Raw genomic sequence first — 17,249 nt, 5'->3', positions numbered from 1 at the left:
AATTATTTCATCCAAGAAATCATCTACTATAGAAACTGAATGTAGGTAAGAAGTAAATGAAGACTGTCCTTATCACCCACAGATTAAAATTGAGTATGTATTTTTTCAGTTTTTCATATTTTCCATAAATGGGATTATATAACCCATTTTGTGCAATACTCTTCATATACTATAAATACCTTACATCACTATTTTATATTACAGAATTATAATGGCTCTACAATATTTTGTTATCTATTCATCATAGTTCACAAAGTCATTAATGCTTTATGACATTGCTAGGGCTAATCACATAAAGAGTGCTATGACAGCTATGCCATGGATACACATTTCTGTGCACAATAATCACTTCAGGAGACACACTTGGAGACTCCAATTCCCTGGCTAGTCACTGACAATACTGTTTGGATGACAAAAATCTGTTACAAATGCTAGTAACAAGGTGATGGGTAAATAAATCACAGCATATTTACATCCACATGAGTCTGTTTTACTTAACTTTTAAAAACACAAGAACATGCTCACAGAATGACAGCTGAAGGAAGCAGGACACAAAGGTATGGAAAAGAAACCTGCCCATTTGTGCTGAACTGTGTCGATGAACACGTGTACACAGCTCAGAAGCGGGCCAGCAGCACACACTGGATGAACAGTCTTCATTCTTTCTTCTCTCCACCTATCAAGGCTGTCTTGTCAACTACAGCTGCTTATGAGTAATGGCTCTGCTTGGCTCCAAGAGCACTTACTCAGTTCTGCATGAGATAAATGCTGTGAAGTGCCAGGCACTTTTCCAGGTAAGGGAAGCACAAAAATGGCCTGTGGAGCAAGAACCCGGTGTCCAGAGCTCTCAACCCCTTCTGATGGGAGAGACAATCTCATGCAGGAGCAGGCCAGTGGGACCGAGTAGCAGCAGAGCAGAAGCAGATTAGGAGGGAAGGTGAAGCCAGGCAGGGCTGTGATGGGGGCTTAAAGCAGTGCACCAGCACCATTGCATGCACATTTTTAAAACAGGAGGACGGGAGACAGGTGGAACCCAGCACCCGTGATGCCAGAGCTGTTCCAGAGTCTTCTGAGGCAGATGTACACAACGTGCCTGTCCTCATCAGAGGCTGAATGAAGAAAAAGAATCAAGGGCAACTTCCATCAGGTTTGTGTTGGGCAATGTCATATGGATGATGACATTACTTACTAAGGTGGAGAAGGATCAGGAGAAGAAGTAAGTTTGAAACAGATCTAGTCTTGCATTAGCTATGTTAAGTGTGAAGTTTGTTCAGACACCCACATGGAGATGCCAAGCAAGCCTCTGGAGACCAAAGTCTGAAAAGGTCAGACCCTAGGCACACATTAGGGGACAATGAATGTCAGATGGTGTAACCTTAAGCAACAGGGCAATTCAACAAGAGACATGCATAAATAGAAGAGTAGGGGCCTAGGCTAGGCTGAGGGTTGGGCCCAACCCTCCCAGCTTCAGAAGACAAGCCTTCAAGGAAAAAGGACCAACCAGCAATCAGCCTGAGTAGGGACTACCAGGCAGCAGGGAATGCTCGGGAGAGGAACCCTGGAAATCAAAAGCAAGCACTTCCAGGAGTGGGCACAACTGCACACTGCCAGGAAGCATGATGCAGAAAGTCAGGCTGCACCTGGCAGTACAGAAGCCAGCAGGAGCACATTAGGGTGTGGAGTCTGCAATGGAGACAGCCATTATACACAACTGTTCTCAAGAAACTACAGTGTGAATTGAAACAGGAAAACGGGGTGGACAGCTGGTGGAGGACACAGCAAAGGTCCCTAAAGTCAGGAGATCCTGTGACATGCTCTGATGTGGGAGAGTACTCCCAGGCCCTTCCTGCTTCATGGCCACCAATGAGCAACAACCTCTGTGGTGCTCCTCCCTTAGAACCAGGATGAGCCTGTGGTCTGCTTCAACCAGTACAAGGCAGAGGCATGACACTGTGCCACCCTGGGCGTACCCCTTAGAAAGGTCTGGAAGTACCAAGTTCTTTGAGCCACCCTGCCACTACAAGACCAGCAAACCAACTGCCCCAGTAGTTCCAACAAGACCTTACAATTGCAAGCAAAGAAAACGCCTACTGTGGCAGCCACTGAGCTTTGGTGTAGCTTGTGATCAAATGAGGAAAGGGACACACTGCACAAGAACTAAGGATAACTGTGGAAGGGCCACGTCTGAGAGGTCAAGCAATAGGAGTAACAAGAGCAGGGCACCAACCACCTGCAGGCCCGTGGGCACCTGAAAGGACAAACAGGAGGAGTCTTGGGAAGTGTGCATCATGTGGGAAAGAAAGCACAACATCCCTGCGTGGGAAAAAACAGCAGTCCTCTGACTTCTTCCATGCATCACTCTGAACTCACAGAAGAACAGGAAGACCGCTGTGGTCTGTCTTTACAGGGGAGTGCTGTGGATGCATGGCCAGTGTGTGGCCAGTGTCTGCCCATGGTGTCCTCTCAGGTCACAGGCATGCCACCACCTACCCTGCTTGTCGGCAATGCTGTCCCACTGTGGACATCTCCTCCCAAGTCAAAGGTTGTTTCTGGAACAGTCCTGGCCAAATGAAAAGAAACGTGGAATTAATTTTCAAATGACAGGGCAAAGTTTCTCAATGATTCAACAAGAACAGTTAGTTAAATATCCCACGGTTCTAAACGTCATCAAGAAAATTCTCTATTTTGAGCACGTGGATATAAAAAATTTTTTTAAATTACAGTAAATTTATGAACTTTTCTTCCTGGCATATACTGAATACTCAGGATTGTATTAAAATCTATACTTTAACAACAAGGAATTAATTGACATAAACAAAGAGTATATTTCATCATATTTGGGCTGCAGATGACGTATAAATGAAGTAAGTGCACAGACTGAGGTGCCCAGGACCCTCTGAGGATGCAGCTACAGGAAAGGTGAGCTGCGGCCAAGATTGAGAGCCACCCTCCTGCTGAGAGACGGCTGGTGGGAGTTGTGAAGCACATGGATATCACCATTTAAGCTATAAGACAGACCTTGGAAACTTTCAGTAATGCTATCTCAAAATACCAAAACTTCTAAACGCATCATTAAAAAGTAACTCAGAATAAAACAAATATCATTTTTCAGAGCAAAAAAGGCTGAGGAAAGCTGTATTCTTTGGCACAAAGAAAGGGTGAATCGATCCACTGGTTCCAACCTAAGGAGAAAAAGATCCTAAAATCACCTAGAATCAATGGCTAATGTCCTGTACTGCTTGCTATACAGAATCAAAAAGAATGAAATCACTTTTGTTCTAATATTTGAAAAATATATGGTCTATAATTTCAAAGCACCATGCTACTTGAAATTTTTATTTAAGCTCAATCTATAGAATTAAATAAGTATTGTGGTAGCATATACAATTTTACAAATTAGAAAAGCAGGTATAAATTCCTCTACCTCATCACTAAGAAAATGAAACTATATTGTAATGTAAAATAATACAATGCTTTATATAATAGCTTTTGAAAGAAATTAAAGCTTTTACTGCAGGCTAAACACTTATCAGCTTTCTATAAACATCACCAAGTTTTTCTTAGTAATCATCTGTCACCAAGATATTCATAAAAACATGGAAGTGCTTTGCTGGCCTCAGGGGATTTGAATGAGACTCTGTTGCACTATTGCTACTGATGTCTGATGGGGACAGAGAGACACACAGCTTGCCCTCTGTGCTGCCCATCATACACACGTCACCCTCCTGTGCTCTCTTAAGGACAGAACATGAGTATGACCACACCTTCTTGCTCTTCATAATTAATGTCCAGTAACCAATTCACAGCACCACACAAAGCTTTCTAATCCTTCCGCCAAAGCTTCCTCTTTCAAGGTTAGCATGGGCCATCCATGCTGTTTTGGCATCTGAAAAAGTCCAGAGTGACTTACTGCATGGCCGTGATGGGTCCCATCTCCCTGTCCTCAGCACTGAAAACACAGAAGCACAGCCCCTGGGCTTCCAACAGACACACACAAGATGTACACATGAGGCATCAGTGCATCATTCCAAGACCTTCTCATCCCAGACTGACCCTCAGTACCAAAATTTGCCACCTGCCGGTAGACACCCACAATGACCTGAAGATGGGCTCTGACATCTGTATCCAAGAGCTTGGCTATTACCTCAGAAATGAGTGTGGCAGCTGGACAGCAGAACAAAGTGAATGTTTACAAAAAGAGATCTCTTCTAATTCATGAACCACAACAGTTTTCATGAGCATTGCCAGAAAAATGTAATAATAAAAAAATTTCACATCACATTCTTCTTATTGAAACCTAAGCCACATTCTTATATTCTGGCCAGAGACATAGTGAGAAGAAACAACTGCAGGCTTTCAAAGCAGGAGTCAGAGGGCAAACACTCAAAAGGAGCTTGACCATCTCAAAAACAGAAAAACTACAATAGCAAAACCGAAGGGCCCACCAACATGGGACAGGGGTCCCTCCCTCAATCACAATTACCTGCAGCAGCAGACACCGGCGAAGTAGAAAAGAACATGGAAGCAAATCACAGTGCAGAAGCAAAGGGCAACTGCACACAAGAGCAGTAACCGTGGACAGGGGCTACCACTCCAGAAAAGCACAGCTTGGTCTGAGGTTGTGGCTCAGTGGCAGAGTGCTTGCCTAGTATGTGTGAGGCACTGAGTTAGATTCTCAGCTCTGCATATAAATAAAGACAATAAAAGGCCCAGTGACAACTAAAAAATTATTAAAAAAAAAAAAAAAAAAAAAAAGCACAGCTCGCGTGTGGTCTTTGATGGAGCTCAGCAGCCAGGAGTGAGGAGGAGGACAGTCTGCACACAGGCACACTTCACCCCATCCAGGGAGAGCCAGGCTAAGGAAGAGTACAAGTGAGACTCAGGACAGGAGCAGGAATTGGGGAGGTGGCTAGTGAGGGGAAATCTGAACATCGGTGGTCCTGGACACAGTGGAAGGATGAATGCAGACATATTCAGTTTCAAGATGAAGGAAGGTGGTGGAAAGGAATAGGTTTTCCTAGGAAGGCACTTGCTAGTTTTCTTTGGAAACCTAGGTTTGGCCTTTTGCTGAAACCTCAGCTCAAGTGGAGCTAGGAACAGATCTGACTAAACAAACATATGTTTGTTTTGGAGAAAGATCAATGTCTACCTAATAATACCTGGCCCAAAGTGTAAGCTCTGGGTAGATAACCAGAGATGTCATGGGAAAACTAACGGGAGCAACAGAGCCCGTCAGAAGTCTGGTTTACGTCTGTGCTGGATGGAAAGCTCACACTTCAGTGGACTTTTCAAGATGTTTTAAATAGCACAGAGGAAGAGCTACTGCAGCTGTTTTTCCAAGATCAATACCTATTAATCTGCAATACAGATAATAAAGAAGCTCGACGTGTATGCTTCAACATTACCATTATCAAAAGGCAGTAATGCCTTCTAGGGTTTCAGCAACAGGCCACCCTGAAGGTCCTCAGAGCACCTCCAGGTGGAGCTCATGTGCTCTGAATTCCTTGAGAGACCTGGGTGTGCTCTGTTAACAGTTGTAGAAAAAAACACTTCCCTAGAAAATTTCAAAATCCCAATCACACAAGACAATTACATAGAATATTGTGATCTTCTACGAAGGAACAAGTATTGTTCTGGTGTACTGGCTTAAAAAGAGATTAAACATAAACAATTCAAAATCCATTAGAAATTCCAGTATCAAGATGAAGTCATGCTCTTTTTCCCTCTAAAACAAACCCAAATTAATAAAAATAGGAACCAAAATTACAAATCCTGCTTTAACTTTTTTCAAAACTAAAATAATAAAAAAAATAAAAAGTCAAGCCATTTACACTTCAGCCGATGACCCCTAGTCAGAACACACTGTTCCCACGGCTCACCCAGGCTTATGTCTTGGGCCCTTCCCCATCAGGCCTCCGTCCACAGATCTCTTGGCAAGAGCATGGTCCTGGCTGGGGTCCACAAACTTAAACACATGCGACACCCCAAACTGCACTTTCATGCCACTCTGCAGCATGGTGGTCTCCGAGATGCGCTGGCCGTCCACGTAAGTCTCCGCATCCATACTTCTAGGTGTCACGGTGACCACACCATCCATGTTGGTGAGGTCACAGTGATGAGGCTGGATTCCTGGGCCAAAGAGCTGGAAGCACAAGGGAACCAGAGGCTTGTTCAAGCACACACAGATTTAAAGACAAACTGAAACTGTGAGTTCCCCTTCTATGATCAATATCACCCAATGAGCTCTGGATTCTTGGTGCTTTCTTAAGTGCATTTTCCCCAACACCAACAGTATAAAATCATGCAACACTGCCAAAACACTAAGGCATTTTTAGCACCTAGTAGCGTGATTTAAGGAATATTTTAACTCTGCATTAAGAAGCACACAACTGAGCCTGGGGATGTAACTCAGTGGCAGCACCTGCCTAACACACACAAAGACTGGGTTCCCTCCCAGCCCTGGGGAACAAAAAAGACAGCCGTAGCAGCATCACATGATTTCTTAAACACTTACTAGGTAATTTATGGACAAATATATAGAGATAGTTTTGATTAAAACTCCCCGATTTCGTGTCTCACTGCTAGGCTAAGAATGAAGGAATGTAAAACTAAAAACCCTACCTTTTCACAACTGAAAATCAAGAAGATCGAGAGTGATTTGCTGGAGTTCAAACAAGTGATAAATCCTGTGCTAGGTTCTGTTTCAAGCTCCCAAGAATTACCTCCAGTCCCTGATCACTGAAGGCCACGACTGCGCATCAGACCCACTGGCAGGAGCTTCCACAGTTATCTCTTTCACCATCTTGTGGAGAAAGTCCACAGCCCTTGAGGAAGGCCACAGGCCCACATCTCACTCACTGACTCAGAGTGGAAGTAAGGTCTACAGTTTTCCTTCACCCACGAGTGAGCTCCGTGGCAGGCTCTCCCCTGTGATTGTTGCTAAGGACATGTGGGAGCCACCGCAGAGTGTGGGGCCCAGAGTTGCGGCACCACCACTGCATACCTGGATGGAGTTGTCGTCCAACCTTTCTGTCCCAACTTCAGTCACACTCAGCTGAAGGCGGTAAAGCTTTGGCTTGTCTCTGGAGTCAGAGCCATCTGTGAAGAGAGAGGGAGAGAGCTCTGCGTGCCAAGTCTAATGTTCTTGCTATTTGAAACAAAGGACTCCCTTGGAAAAGACATTACATCTCAGCCTTCTCAGAATTTTTAAGACCTCTCCAACTTGCATCAGAGAGCTCAACAAACCAAATGCAGAAACTTCCAAGAGAGAAGCACACTAGCTTCTGTTTACTGTGAAATGGGAAGACTGCCACTCACCCCACCCTCTCATAAGAGGAAATACTCCCCACCACACTGCCAGGGGCTCCGCTAGGATTCTGAGGTAAGGGAATCAGCAACAGTAAGATCATTAAAGACACGTGGGCCTTTCCTTCAGCCCAGGACCTTCACAGGGCAATCCGGCCACCTTCACGGCACACCCGGACCTCCTAGCACACAGTCCCAGGGTGAGGTGTAGGTGTAGACTCCCAACAAGTGACTCTGACGACCATCCCTGAAGAAGACAAGCTGGTGAAGAGCTCAGTTCCTTAGGCAGAGCTGGAGTGAACGGCAGGAAGGAAGACTGGGTCTGTCTGGGTTCTGTCACTTTACCATCTCTGAACTGTCAGCACTCGTAACTTCCATGAGCATGACTCTTCACGACAGGGGAGGGGAGGAGGTGGAGGAGGAGAGCAGGCAGTACTGTCAGGCCTCTGACCTGTTTACGTGAGGCACATCCACTCACTCCTCAGCCACTCTACCCCTGCTGGTGCAAGAGGGTATCCCCTGAAGACTTCTCTGGTTTCAGAGTTCACATGTGAGAATGCACACCTCACAGAATCCAAGAATTAGACACCATCTCAGACCCCAGTGTACATACCACAACCATACTTTTCAATCCCGTGGCAAAAACAACAAGCAGTTTCCTCAAGAGGCACTTGCGAGTCTGCCTGACCTGTTTCAGGACTCTCTGAAGAACTCCTACAATCTCATTCCTATGATCAGGAATGTGAGCTTCAGGGCTTCAGAAGTTGGAGGTCCTTGCAGCGTGAGCGTGCGGAGTTCTGGCCAGCTGAACTCTGCTGAAGTGAATCTGAACTCTCACAGACAGGGCACCATGAATACACTAGACTCTACAAAATAGCATTCTAATGACAACTGCTTTCTATTTCTGAAATGTTTCAGAAAGCTATGACTTGTGGGTAGGAAAGAACAGCATGTGACTCTACAACACTAACCCATCTGGACATTGACCTGTCCTGATCCAGGCAAGGCATAAAGACCTCTGGGGCTTTTCCTGGACCTGGGCACTTCCCTTCACCACCTGGAATTTTGTTCATTTTAAACGCCCTGGGCAGTTCTAAGACACATGCCTCTTCTGTGTCCAGAGCACCACACCTCTTCCTCTTAACCATGCACCATGTTTTATGAAGACTCCTACCAACTCGTCTCCCTGCTCGTCGGGCTCCTTAGTGGCCAGGCTGTACCTGGCCCTTGGCCCTCAGTGAGTGTCCACAAAGGCAGTTGTCCATCGGCAGTGCATGAAGAGCAACTAATACTAGGTCATGCAGTCAACACAGGTGCACAGACACTATGCCAACAGAGCAGAAAGGAAGCACAGGGGACAAACATGCAAGCAGGTGAAACAAGAACAAGTATTTCAATATAAAGTTAAAAATGTTAAGAACATGCCGGGCATGGTGGCACATGACTGTAATCATGTGCTTAGGAAGCTGAGACAGAAAAATCACATGTTCAAAGCCAGCCTCAGCAACTGTGAGGCACTAAGCAACTCAGTGAGACCCTGTTTCTAAATAAAATACAAAATAGGGCTGGGGATATGACTCAGTGGTCGAGTGCCCCTGTGTTTAATTCCCGGTATCAAAAAAAATATGTAAGAACATAAAAGATACATCTGTTAGGGGGAGACAAGAGAAATGCACACCAATATTCCTTTGAAATGTCAACCTCCGAAAGCTTCCAAAAGCTGGCCCTGAGCTGCTGTGTGCCTTTCTACACCCATGGATTTGGAAAGAGAAAGGAGGGAGAACACAAGCTGCTTCTCCAGGCTCTGCTTTCTCCCCACATTGCTACAGAAGAAATCAGAGAGGATACCTGTGCAGACCCAGAACACCCTGGTAGGGCCCAAGGCCAGTTGGCAAGTGGTGTTTGGTCCAAGGTAGGGGAGCAGGAGGAGTGAGCAGGGCGGCAGGGTCTGGGTGCCTCCTGCCCTTTCTGTGACACCTTAGGTCCTGCTCCTGACCAACAGCAGCTGATCATCTCCAAGCCAGACAATAAGACTGCTCCCTCAACAAACACCCCAACATCCTCCCCTTCCTCTACAGACAGCCAACTTCAGCCCCAAGAACTGGAACATCTTTCTCCCAGTGGACAGCTACAGTCGACCTGGAACACCCTGGCACACAGGTGACTCAGCAGAGTGGTCCTCCTCCCAGAAACCTGCCTCTGATACAGTGTCCCTTGTCCAAAACCATCAGGACCAGAAGTTTCAGATTTTGTATTGCTTAGATTTGGGGGCATTTGCATGTACATGACATTCTGGAGATAGAGCCCCAGTTGAAGTATTGGCTTCCCTTGTGCCTCATATACATATGCTATGTTCCAACCTTGACCCATTACATGAGGCAGGTGTAAATTTCCATCTGCATGTGGGATTTTCAGGTGTGGAAGGCTCCACCTTAATGTGAGGAGGCAATGGACTGGCATGAACAAAGCCTACAGACACCCTAAAGGCACTTCTGTTTTCTGTCTACAGTAATGCTGCAGCCCGCTAGGCCCAGCCACAATTGCTCCCCAGGGCGAACCTGGAAAAGCAAGAGCAGCAAAATAGGCTTCTAGTCAACCAAGTGGGTTCTGACACAGGTGCTGCACAGGCATGAACAATAGGACAGTACATTACATTTCTTGGACATGCAATAGCAGGTCATCAGTGTTATTTTGCCATGAGGTTGTTAGTGCACAGTTACAAAAGTAGTATGAAGCATAGCATTACCTTCGTAAGTGTGACAGCTGTAGTAGGCAAAGTGACTCCTTCTCCCTGGGGCTGAGACACAACCAGGACCCAGGTGAAGGCAGCATCAGCAGGACAGAAACCATGCAGAGCAGCAGAAGAGGGAAGGAGGAGAAGAGACGCAGAGGTGAACTTCAGTGAGACTCGGTTCAAAGGAAGAAAAGGTACACTTTACCCTCAGCTTTCAGAGCTGTGCAGACAAGACTACAGTAGTGCCCCAGTCAGTGTTCTAGAATCAGTGAGACTGTTAGGAAAAACAGGACAGCAGGTGAGTCACCACGTGGCAGGACAGCAATAGCGAGTGAGCTACAGAGGTCGCCACCCCGCCTGGCCGACAGCCCTGCTTCAAGAGCACATTCAGATCCACACAAAGAAAGCTGCGCCCTGCCCATCCCTCCCACAGCTGGGGCAAGCTCACACCACATATTAAAACCTCCCTCTGCATCCAGCAGGACCTCACCGAGGTTGTGTGCTTGGTTGCCCGTGTGCCCAGTCAAGATGCAGTACTTTTCCATTCATAACAAATTAATATGTACAAATATTCTTTTCTTATGAATGGAAAAAAGATCAATTTCATTCAGCATGCAGACTGAGCAATCTGAGAACCTAGGAACACCTCATAACCTAGTGAAAGAACACAGCCTTTGGTGCAGGAAAGACCTGGCCTAGCATTCAGGCCTTCCACCAACCCTGTGGCCCTCAGGACAGCACAAAGAGCTCCAGTCCTCGGGCACCTGTAAAGAAAGAGGAAAGTTCTCCCTGGCAGCCACAGAAGGTGGAGGCTGCGCAGACTGGAGATGGTCACTATTACAGAGCTGTGGCTATTTCCTGGCATGGGGACTCCCTGACAGGATGATCTTAGTCACCGCTGCACTCGCAGCTCTGCCCACAGCAGGAGCTCAGTGCATGCTGCAGGAAAGCAGCAGAGTGCCAAGACCTGCCAATCAGCATCTGGTGGAATAGCACAGAAATGCCATGCATCTAGGGCCCATCATCTTCCCACCCCTAAAAAAAGTCTATACATTTGATTATGTGAGAAACTGAAAGTATAAAATAAGCAGCTCAAATGGGAATTCCTACTAGAATGTGAGATTGGGTTTGATCTGCTTGGTCAGGGCTCCACCTGTATAGCCCAGAAGGTGCCCAGTGTTTAATAAGTAAGTGTCTAATAAACAAGAGAGACAAATACAGCCTGGCTCTGGTAGCCACCAGAATCAGCTTCCCACTCTTCACTTGAAAATCTCTGTTGGCTGCTTTTTATCAACTTCTCTAAGGTCTAAACATTCAAAAAAATGGTTTTAAAGAAAATAATCATAGTTTCCAGCATTTAATGAAAAAATTTTAAAGAGCAGATGGTAATTTGAAAAATAAACAGCTGTCTCTCTGTCACCATGTCCTCCCCCTCAGGTACACAAGAACCTGCACGGTAGGGCAGTGATCCCAGGACAGCGGTCCACACGACAGTGCTGAGGCAAAGCAGCACTGCTGCACTCCCTGGGCATCCTCGAGCATGAGCGTGTGTGGGCTGCCCCCTGCAGCCCCACTGCCACCAACCAGGGTGGCATCAGCACCCTGGCTAACTCCTAAGGCTGCTGGGCCACAAACACCATGTCTCTGCCGATTATAGGGAGCAGCCCAAGGAACTAAACAACCTTGGAAATAAAACTAAATGGTGGAAAATCAAAGAAGAGGAAGTACAATTTCTGCCTACAGACCCACATGTTTTCTACACAACAGATGCATTTTTAGGCCATTTTTTCCTATAATTACTAAACGGGCTGTATTTAAATGAGGTTTCTTTGGGGTGGGGAGGATGGAATAATATCTTCATAATAATACAGGTCACACATCCTGTTTTAAATAATAAATTCCATAATTTTGGCTGAATGATAAACAAAATGCCTCCTATAGAGTGCCTATGCAATATCCACCACACAGGAATGTGTCTGTGTGGAACTGCTTTAGGAACGTGGGTGCACTGCTCTATCCAAGGGACGACCACGCCATAGCTTTAGCTCAAGCACATGCTCCACGCAGGGTACTCTTAGGACTAGTTAGAAAATAAACTTGGTCTGCTACTTAAAAATCCAGATGGGCTTCTTAAATGCCCTGTTACATTTAAAGATATTCCTTTCAACACTGTGCGCACATTATGAAGAACAGGATGCACACACATACACATATACTAAATATGCCCTAGGAGGAGTAAATTTCAATTTGCTGCTTTTAGCAGATTAAGTATTTAACTAAAGTTATTTTGGGAAAAAAAAATTCTTAAAAGAAAATAGACTGCTTCAAATTATCTTAAAATGCTGTACACATTATTTTAAATTTTATTTAATAGTCCTTTTTGTCCAAATGAACTTTATTTCTATATATTTATGATATTAAGTTTGCTTGTTATTTTAAATAAAAGTCATTTTAAGAAGATTCCTTTTTTAAAAAGTAAGTAGTCTGAAAATGTTAAGTCAGCCAACAGCAAAGACCCATTAATAAGATGCATTAAAAAGCAGAAACAGTCAAAGCTAAAAATGCCCATTTTTAACACTCTCTGGCATGACCAGCTTCCTCACCTGGGCTTAACTCCACTAAGTAGGGCAGCTTCTCAGGGGGGAGAGCAGATCCGTAGCCTGAGCTGTCTGCTCTCTCCTTCCCCTTCAGTGGCTTCCCTTCCACAAGCTTCTTCGCTTTCTTTGGGATGTAGTCTGATGGCCTCCTCTTCAACTGAAAGACTAAAATCCCTGGAACAGGAAAATTGGGAACCATCAGCCAGACAGTCTGGTGTGTAGGTGCTGATGAGCAGTCAAATGCCCAGACATTTATCAAGATGGTCCATCTTAGTAACCTCTACTGAGGAACAAGTAGGCGAAGGCTCGTCCAAGTTACAGGTTTACTCAGTGAAGGAAGCACTAGCCTCTAGTGAGCTGCAATGGCTCCAGCAAACACTGCAAGGATCTTTCAATTAACAATGGGCTTCCAAGGGCATCTTCTGCTGCAAAATGCACATCAGTGTGAGAGGATCCGAGTCTTACATTGGTGGATAACCCATGGTCAGTGACCATTCCCCCCCCCCACCCACACACACACAACCTATTTTAGTTGAGCTGATTTTGATTTAATTCAAATGAATAAATCAGAATTCAAAGCAATTTTTCTTTAATGAAGTTTACCTTTGTACTATCCAGAAAAGTGCTAAGTGTGTATTTTAATGAAGTTAGAAATCTACTTGCTGAGGTGTTTGTTTGTAGGTATTTTTAAAGTTGTCAACCTATGTTTAATACTGATACTATCTAACTGGCAATGAATTTTTATGTCTTTATTGGTGCAAAAGCCCCCACTACTTAAAATTAAAGCACAATTAACTTATAATGCAACTCTGAAAGTTAAAAACCCATGTTTAATAAAATAAAACCCACAGCTTTAAGCCATCACTGTTTTGAAATAATTAGGGGAAATTATTTGAACAATGTCAAGGATGAATTCATTACAAGTTGAGCATCCCTGATCTAAAAATCTGAAATCCAAAATGCTACAAGTTCCCAAACCTTCTGAGTGCCAGCGTTTAACTGGTGGAAGGCAAGATGCAGGTGCACTGAAACAGTGTCCAATGGCACCTGCAGCTGTGTGTGAGGTGCACACCACATGAATTTCATGTTTATAGCTGGATCTCATGTCTAAGATATCTCATTATAAAAATGCAAATGTTCTAAACTTTAAAAAAAAAAAATTCAAAATCCAAAAACTCTGACCCTAAGCATTTCAGATAAGGAATACTCAGCCTGTATCTGAAATGACCACAACACTGGGCAATATGTAGGGTTGTAGATTACTTTCACTAGCATAACAAATCTGTCCAAATGCCATAATTCATCAGATCAGTTTAGAAAGTGTTTCACTGCTAACAGGTAACAAAGACCTTGAGCACTACTAATAGTCTGGTGTCTTCCTGAGACATGGTTTTCACCTGTAGTATCACTGTGCAAGATCTGTGCAGGAGACTCAGAGGAGTTGAGCCTGGTCCCACAGACCATGGCACCATGGAGGAGCTACCCAACCAGCCCACAGAGGAGGAGGAACACCATGCAACAAAGAGCCATCAGAAACCATTCATGCAGACAACTGCATCATCTGGTGAACAACAGGTGGGCCATGCGTAATCTGAGGTATCACAGAGGTAATCTCTAATAGTGAAGTCTACCTTTGTCACTTGGCCATTCCCTGAAGATCTGTAAAGGACACTCTTCATCATCAAGGATAATTTCTTTAGCACCTCTTTCATCAGAATGCTGGGCTCCAGGGGGAAGCATAACCTAAAGAAAAATAATTAACAGTGAATATGCCTATATGGTAAATTAGCAGGCATTCTTAATGTTACTGAATGAATATAATGTCACTGTGATATGGGTGTGATGTTGTACACCTGTGATCTCAGCTGAGATAAGGCTGAGGCAAGAGGATTAAGTTCAAGGCCAGGCTGGGCTACTTAGTAAGACCCTGTCCCAAAATAAAATTTAAAAGGCCAGAGATATAGCTCACGGCAAGCATGAGGCCCTTGCTTCATTCCCCAATACCAAAAAGAAAAGTTGCTGTAGAATGAAATTGATCATGCATAATAAACAATTTTCACTAATCATAAAAATCAAATCATCCACTAACATGAAAGAAATAGTTTCAAATAAATAGTTCAGTCAACTGATTGGGCAGATTTTATTCACTTGGCCTCTAAAATGGACTAATCTTGAGTATTTTTATTTGTTACAAACTTCTATATGGAAAGATCATACGTGAAAGCTAACCCCTAAGTAACTTCCTGAGGCAAGACCACTTCCTCATGGCAGTCTTCAACTTCTCCAGTCCCTGGCCCATCTTTTCACTCCAACAACTCTCTCTAAAGCAGTTTCAGACAACATGTCACTCAAAACCAGGTCAGTTTCCTGTACTTGTAGATAATGTCTTGATGATCAGAGTCTAATCAGATTATGCGATACATGCATGACTATTTGTTCTACACACATGTAAGCAACTGTTTTGTGATAGTATGCTTACTTGTACTCTCAACAGATAATGCTGCTGCTTCTTACTATGTGTTCTGACTAGCCAAACACGTTTTCCTAATCACCCAAGAAAGCCTGAGATAGAGAAGACAGTGGCAACTGCCACTCATCTTGTGGCCCTGCACATACCACAGAGTCTATGCATCCTTGTCACTCCATTCAGGGACATCAGGAACCACAAAGAGAAGGAAAGCCAGAGAATCCAAGCCCATTTCTACAATTACTGTGAAAGTGCACCCTAACAGGCCTCACCACCAGACATGTCACCTTACTCACAGACCCAGTGGGTTGCACTCCTGTAGAACCTTGTCATGACTCTCCACAGGGCTTCAGGTTGCCCTGAAGAAGCAAAGCTGTTACAGCACTGCACTCCAGCTTTTTAATCCAGCTTCCTGACCTAGCGCACACACCACCTTGGGACCTTATCTCTACTCAACTCCATTGCCTCAATCTCTTTCACACAACTTCTGAGCCAAGCCACATTGAGGTATGTGCACTTCACAACCAGGTCATGTTCCTCAGGCTTCCAGCACCCCTCTGGCCACCTTTCACATCTGGCCAGCATCCACTCATCCTGCAGTTGGGGCTCAGCAATTTTTTTTTTTTTTTAAGTTGCAGATTGACACAATACCTTTATTTATTTATTTTTATGTGGTACTGAGAGGTTGGAACCCAATGTCTCACAAGTGCTAGGAAAGTGCTCTACCACTGAGTCACAACCCCAGCCCCGGGGGGTTATTAGCATTTTGAAGAGCTTTTGCCAACCTCACTTCAATTGAGAAGCCCTGTTGTTTCCTGGCCTTTCTATCCCCCTTAACTATAAGCTCTTTGAAGGACAGCTGTCGGTTTTGTATCCCAGCCCAACATCTAACAAACAGGAAGATCTGTAGGATTTATGAATGACTAATAAATAGGTAGACAGGACAGATGACTGAAGAACACTAACCACTACAGTTCATGAGATGGCAAGCTGAGAAAATAAAAAAGAAATTTCTAATTCAGGGAAAAAGAACAATCAGCTCTTGATTTGTAGTGCCTAAGCTTGCAAAAGAAAATTGGTCCGAAAATATTACAGCAGAAAGCCAAAACTAAAGTGACCCTTTAAAGAAATCAACCCAAAGGAACTGTCAATAAACCCAAAGTAAGCTTCTGTAACTTCATGACCCTGGTCAAGGTCTCTTTACTTTCTGATTTCTACCAGTAAAATCACCCACCAATTACTATAAAGATATTAGACTGTTCCTTATTGCATACCAAATCATATGCACTCTTATGGAACTGTCAGAGTAACACATCAACAGGAACATTCCACAGCAAACACTTGAGCAATACCAGGTATCAGGTGCAACACCCTTGCCCCTGCCACATGCTCATAACTCAGCAGATCACAAGGCTGGAAGAGAATCAGGCCACTGTTCACTAGCAGACCCTATCTACACCACCACTTCACTTCTATTACTTTGACTTAGAAAAATTTTACGACATCACTAACAAATTTCAAGTATAAGGAACACTTATAAAATTTATATAATCCACAGACTTACTCAATTGGTAGATAATGTCTCCCATATACATTATAATGCTTGCTACATATAACAACTATCTCATAAAGCCCTGCGCTGCCTGGCATGGTGGCTCCAACCTGTAATCCCATGACTTGGGAGGCTGAGGCAGGAGGATCACAAATTCAAGGCCAGCCTCAGCAACTTGGCAAAACCTCAGCAACTTAGAGAGACCCTGTCTCAAAATAAAAAATAAAAAGGACTGGGGATGGAGCCCAATAGTTTCCCCTGGGTTCCATCCCCAGTATATATATAAAAACAACAACAACAACAACAACAACAAATACCCCTGCATTATGCATTAAAGTAGGGCCTTCCTCTACTTAATACATACTTGCCAGGAAGAAGAAAGTACACCCAAATGTCTTCTATCCCAAGTGTCTTCCCTTAGGAAACACATCCCACTGTGCCTGCTGACTCCAAATCCAAGGCCATGCGGGAAGAAACCTCCCCACCCCCATCAGCCATTTTTACTGGCTGATGACACTCTAGCTGGAAGGGAAAAGGCAGTCTAGAAGGGCTACTGCTTCTTTAAAAGCTTGCATCCCAGTATTTCCTTTGGAG

The 17,249-nt window shown here is 44.4% G+C and overlaps 1 protein-coding gene across 24 annotated transcripts in view; it reads right to left on the bottom strand.

Annotated features, from left to right (window-relative positions):
• Nucleotides 1-17,249, bottom strand: part of Afdn (afadin, adherens junction formation factor) — a 126,072-nt gene that overhangs the window by 53,771 nt on the left and 55,052 nt on the right. For 19 of the 24 annotated variants that reach the window (XM_078018694.1, XM_078018700.1, XM_078018689.1 and 16 more), the window contains exons 7-12: nucleotides 14,268-14,379; nucleotides 12,643-12,810; nucleotides 10,052-10,102; nucleotides 7,004-7,098; nucleotides 5,880-6,142; nucleotides 2,491-2,560 (exon numbers count right to left, since the gene is read on the bottom strand). In XM_078018694.1, coding sequence (XP_077874820.1) covers nucleotides 2,491-2,560; nucleotides 5,880-6,142; nucleotides 7,004-7,098; nucleotides 10,052-10,102; nucleotides 12,643-12,810; nucleotides 14,268-14,379 — 759 coding nt within the window. The remainder of the gene's footprint in view (nucleotides 1-2,490; nucleotides 2,561-5,879; nucleotides 6,143-7,003; nucleotides 7,099-10,051; nucleotides 10,103-12,642; nucleotides 12,811-14,267; nucleotides 14,380-17,249) is intronic. The other 5 variants (XM_078018698.1, XM_078018705.1, XM_078018706.1 and 2 more) reach the window with 1 other exon arrangement.

The sequence above is a fragment of the Ictidomys tridecemlineatus genome, chromosome 8, assembly GCF_052094955.1.
Source record: "Ictidomys tridecemlineatus isolate mIctTri1 chromosome 8, mIctTri1.hap1, whole genome shotgun sequence".
In the NCBI taxonomy this organism is placed as follows: Eukaryota; Metazoa; Chordata; class Mammalia; order Rodentia; family Sciuridae; genus Ictidomys; species Ictidomys tridecemlineatus.
Note: the sequence above shows the minus strand (reverse complement) of the source record. Positions and strands in the feature narration are given on the sequence as shown.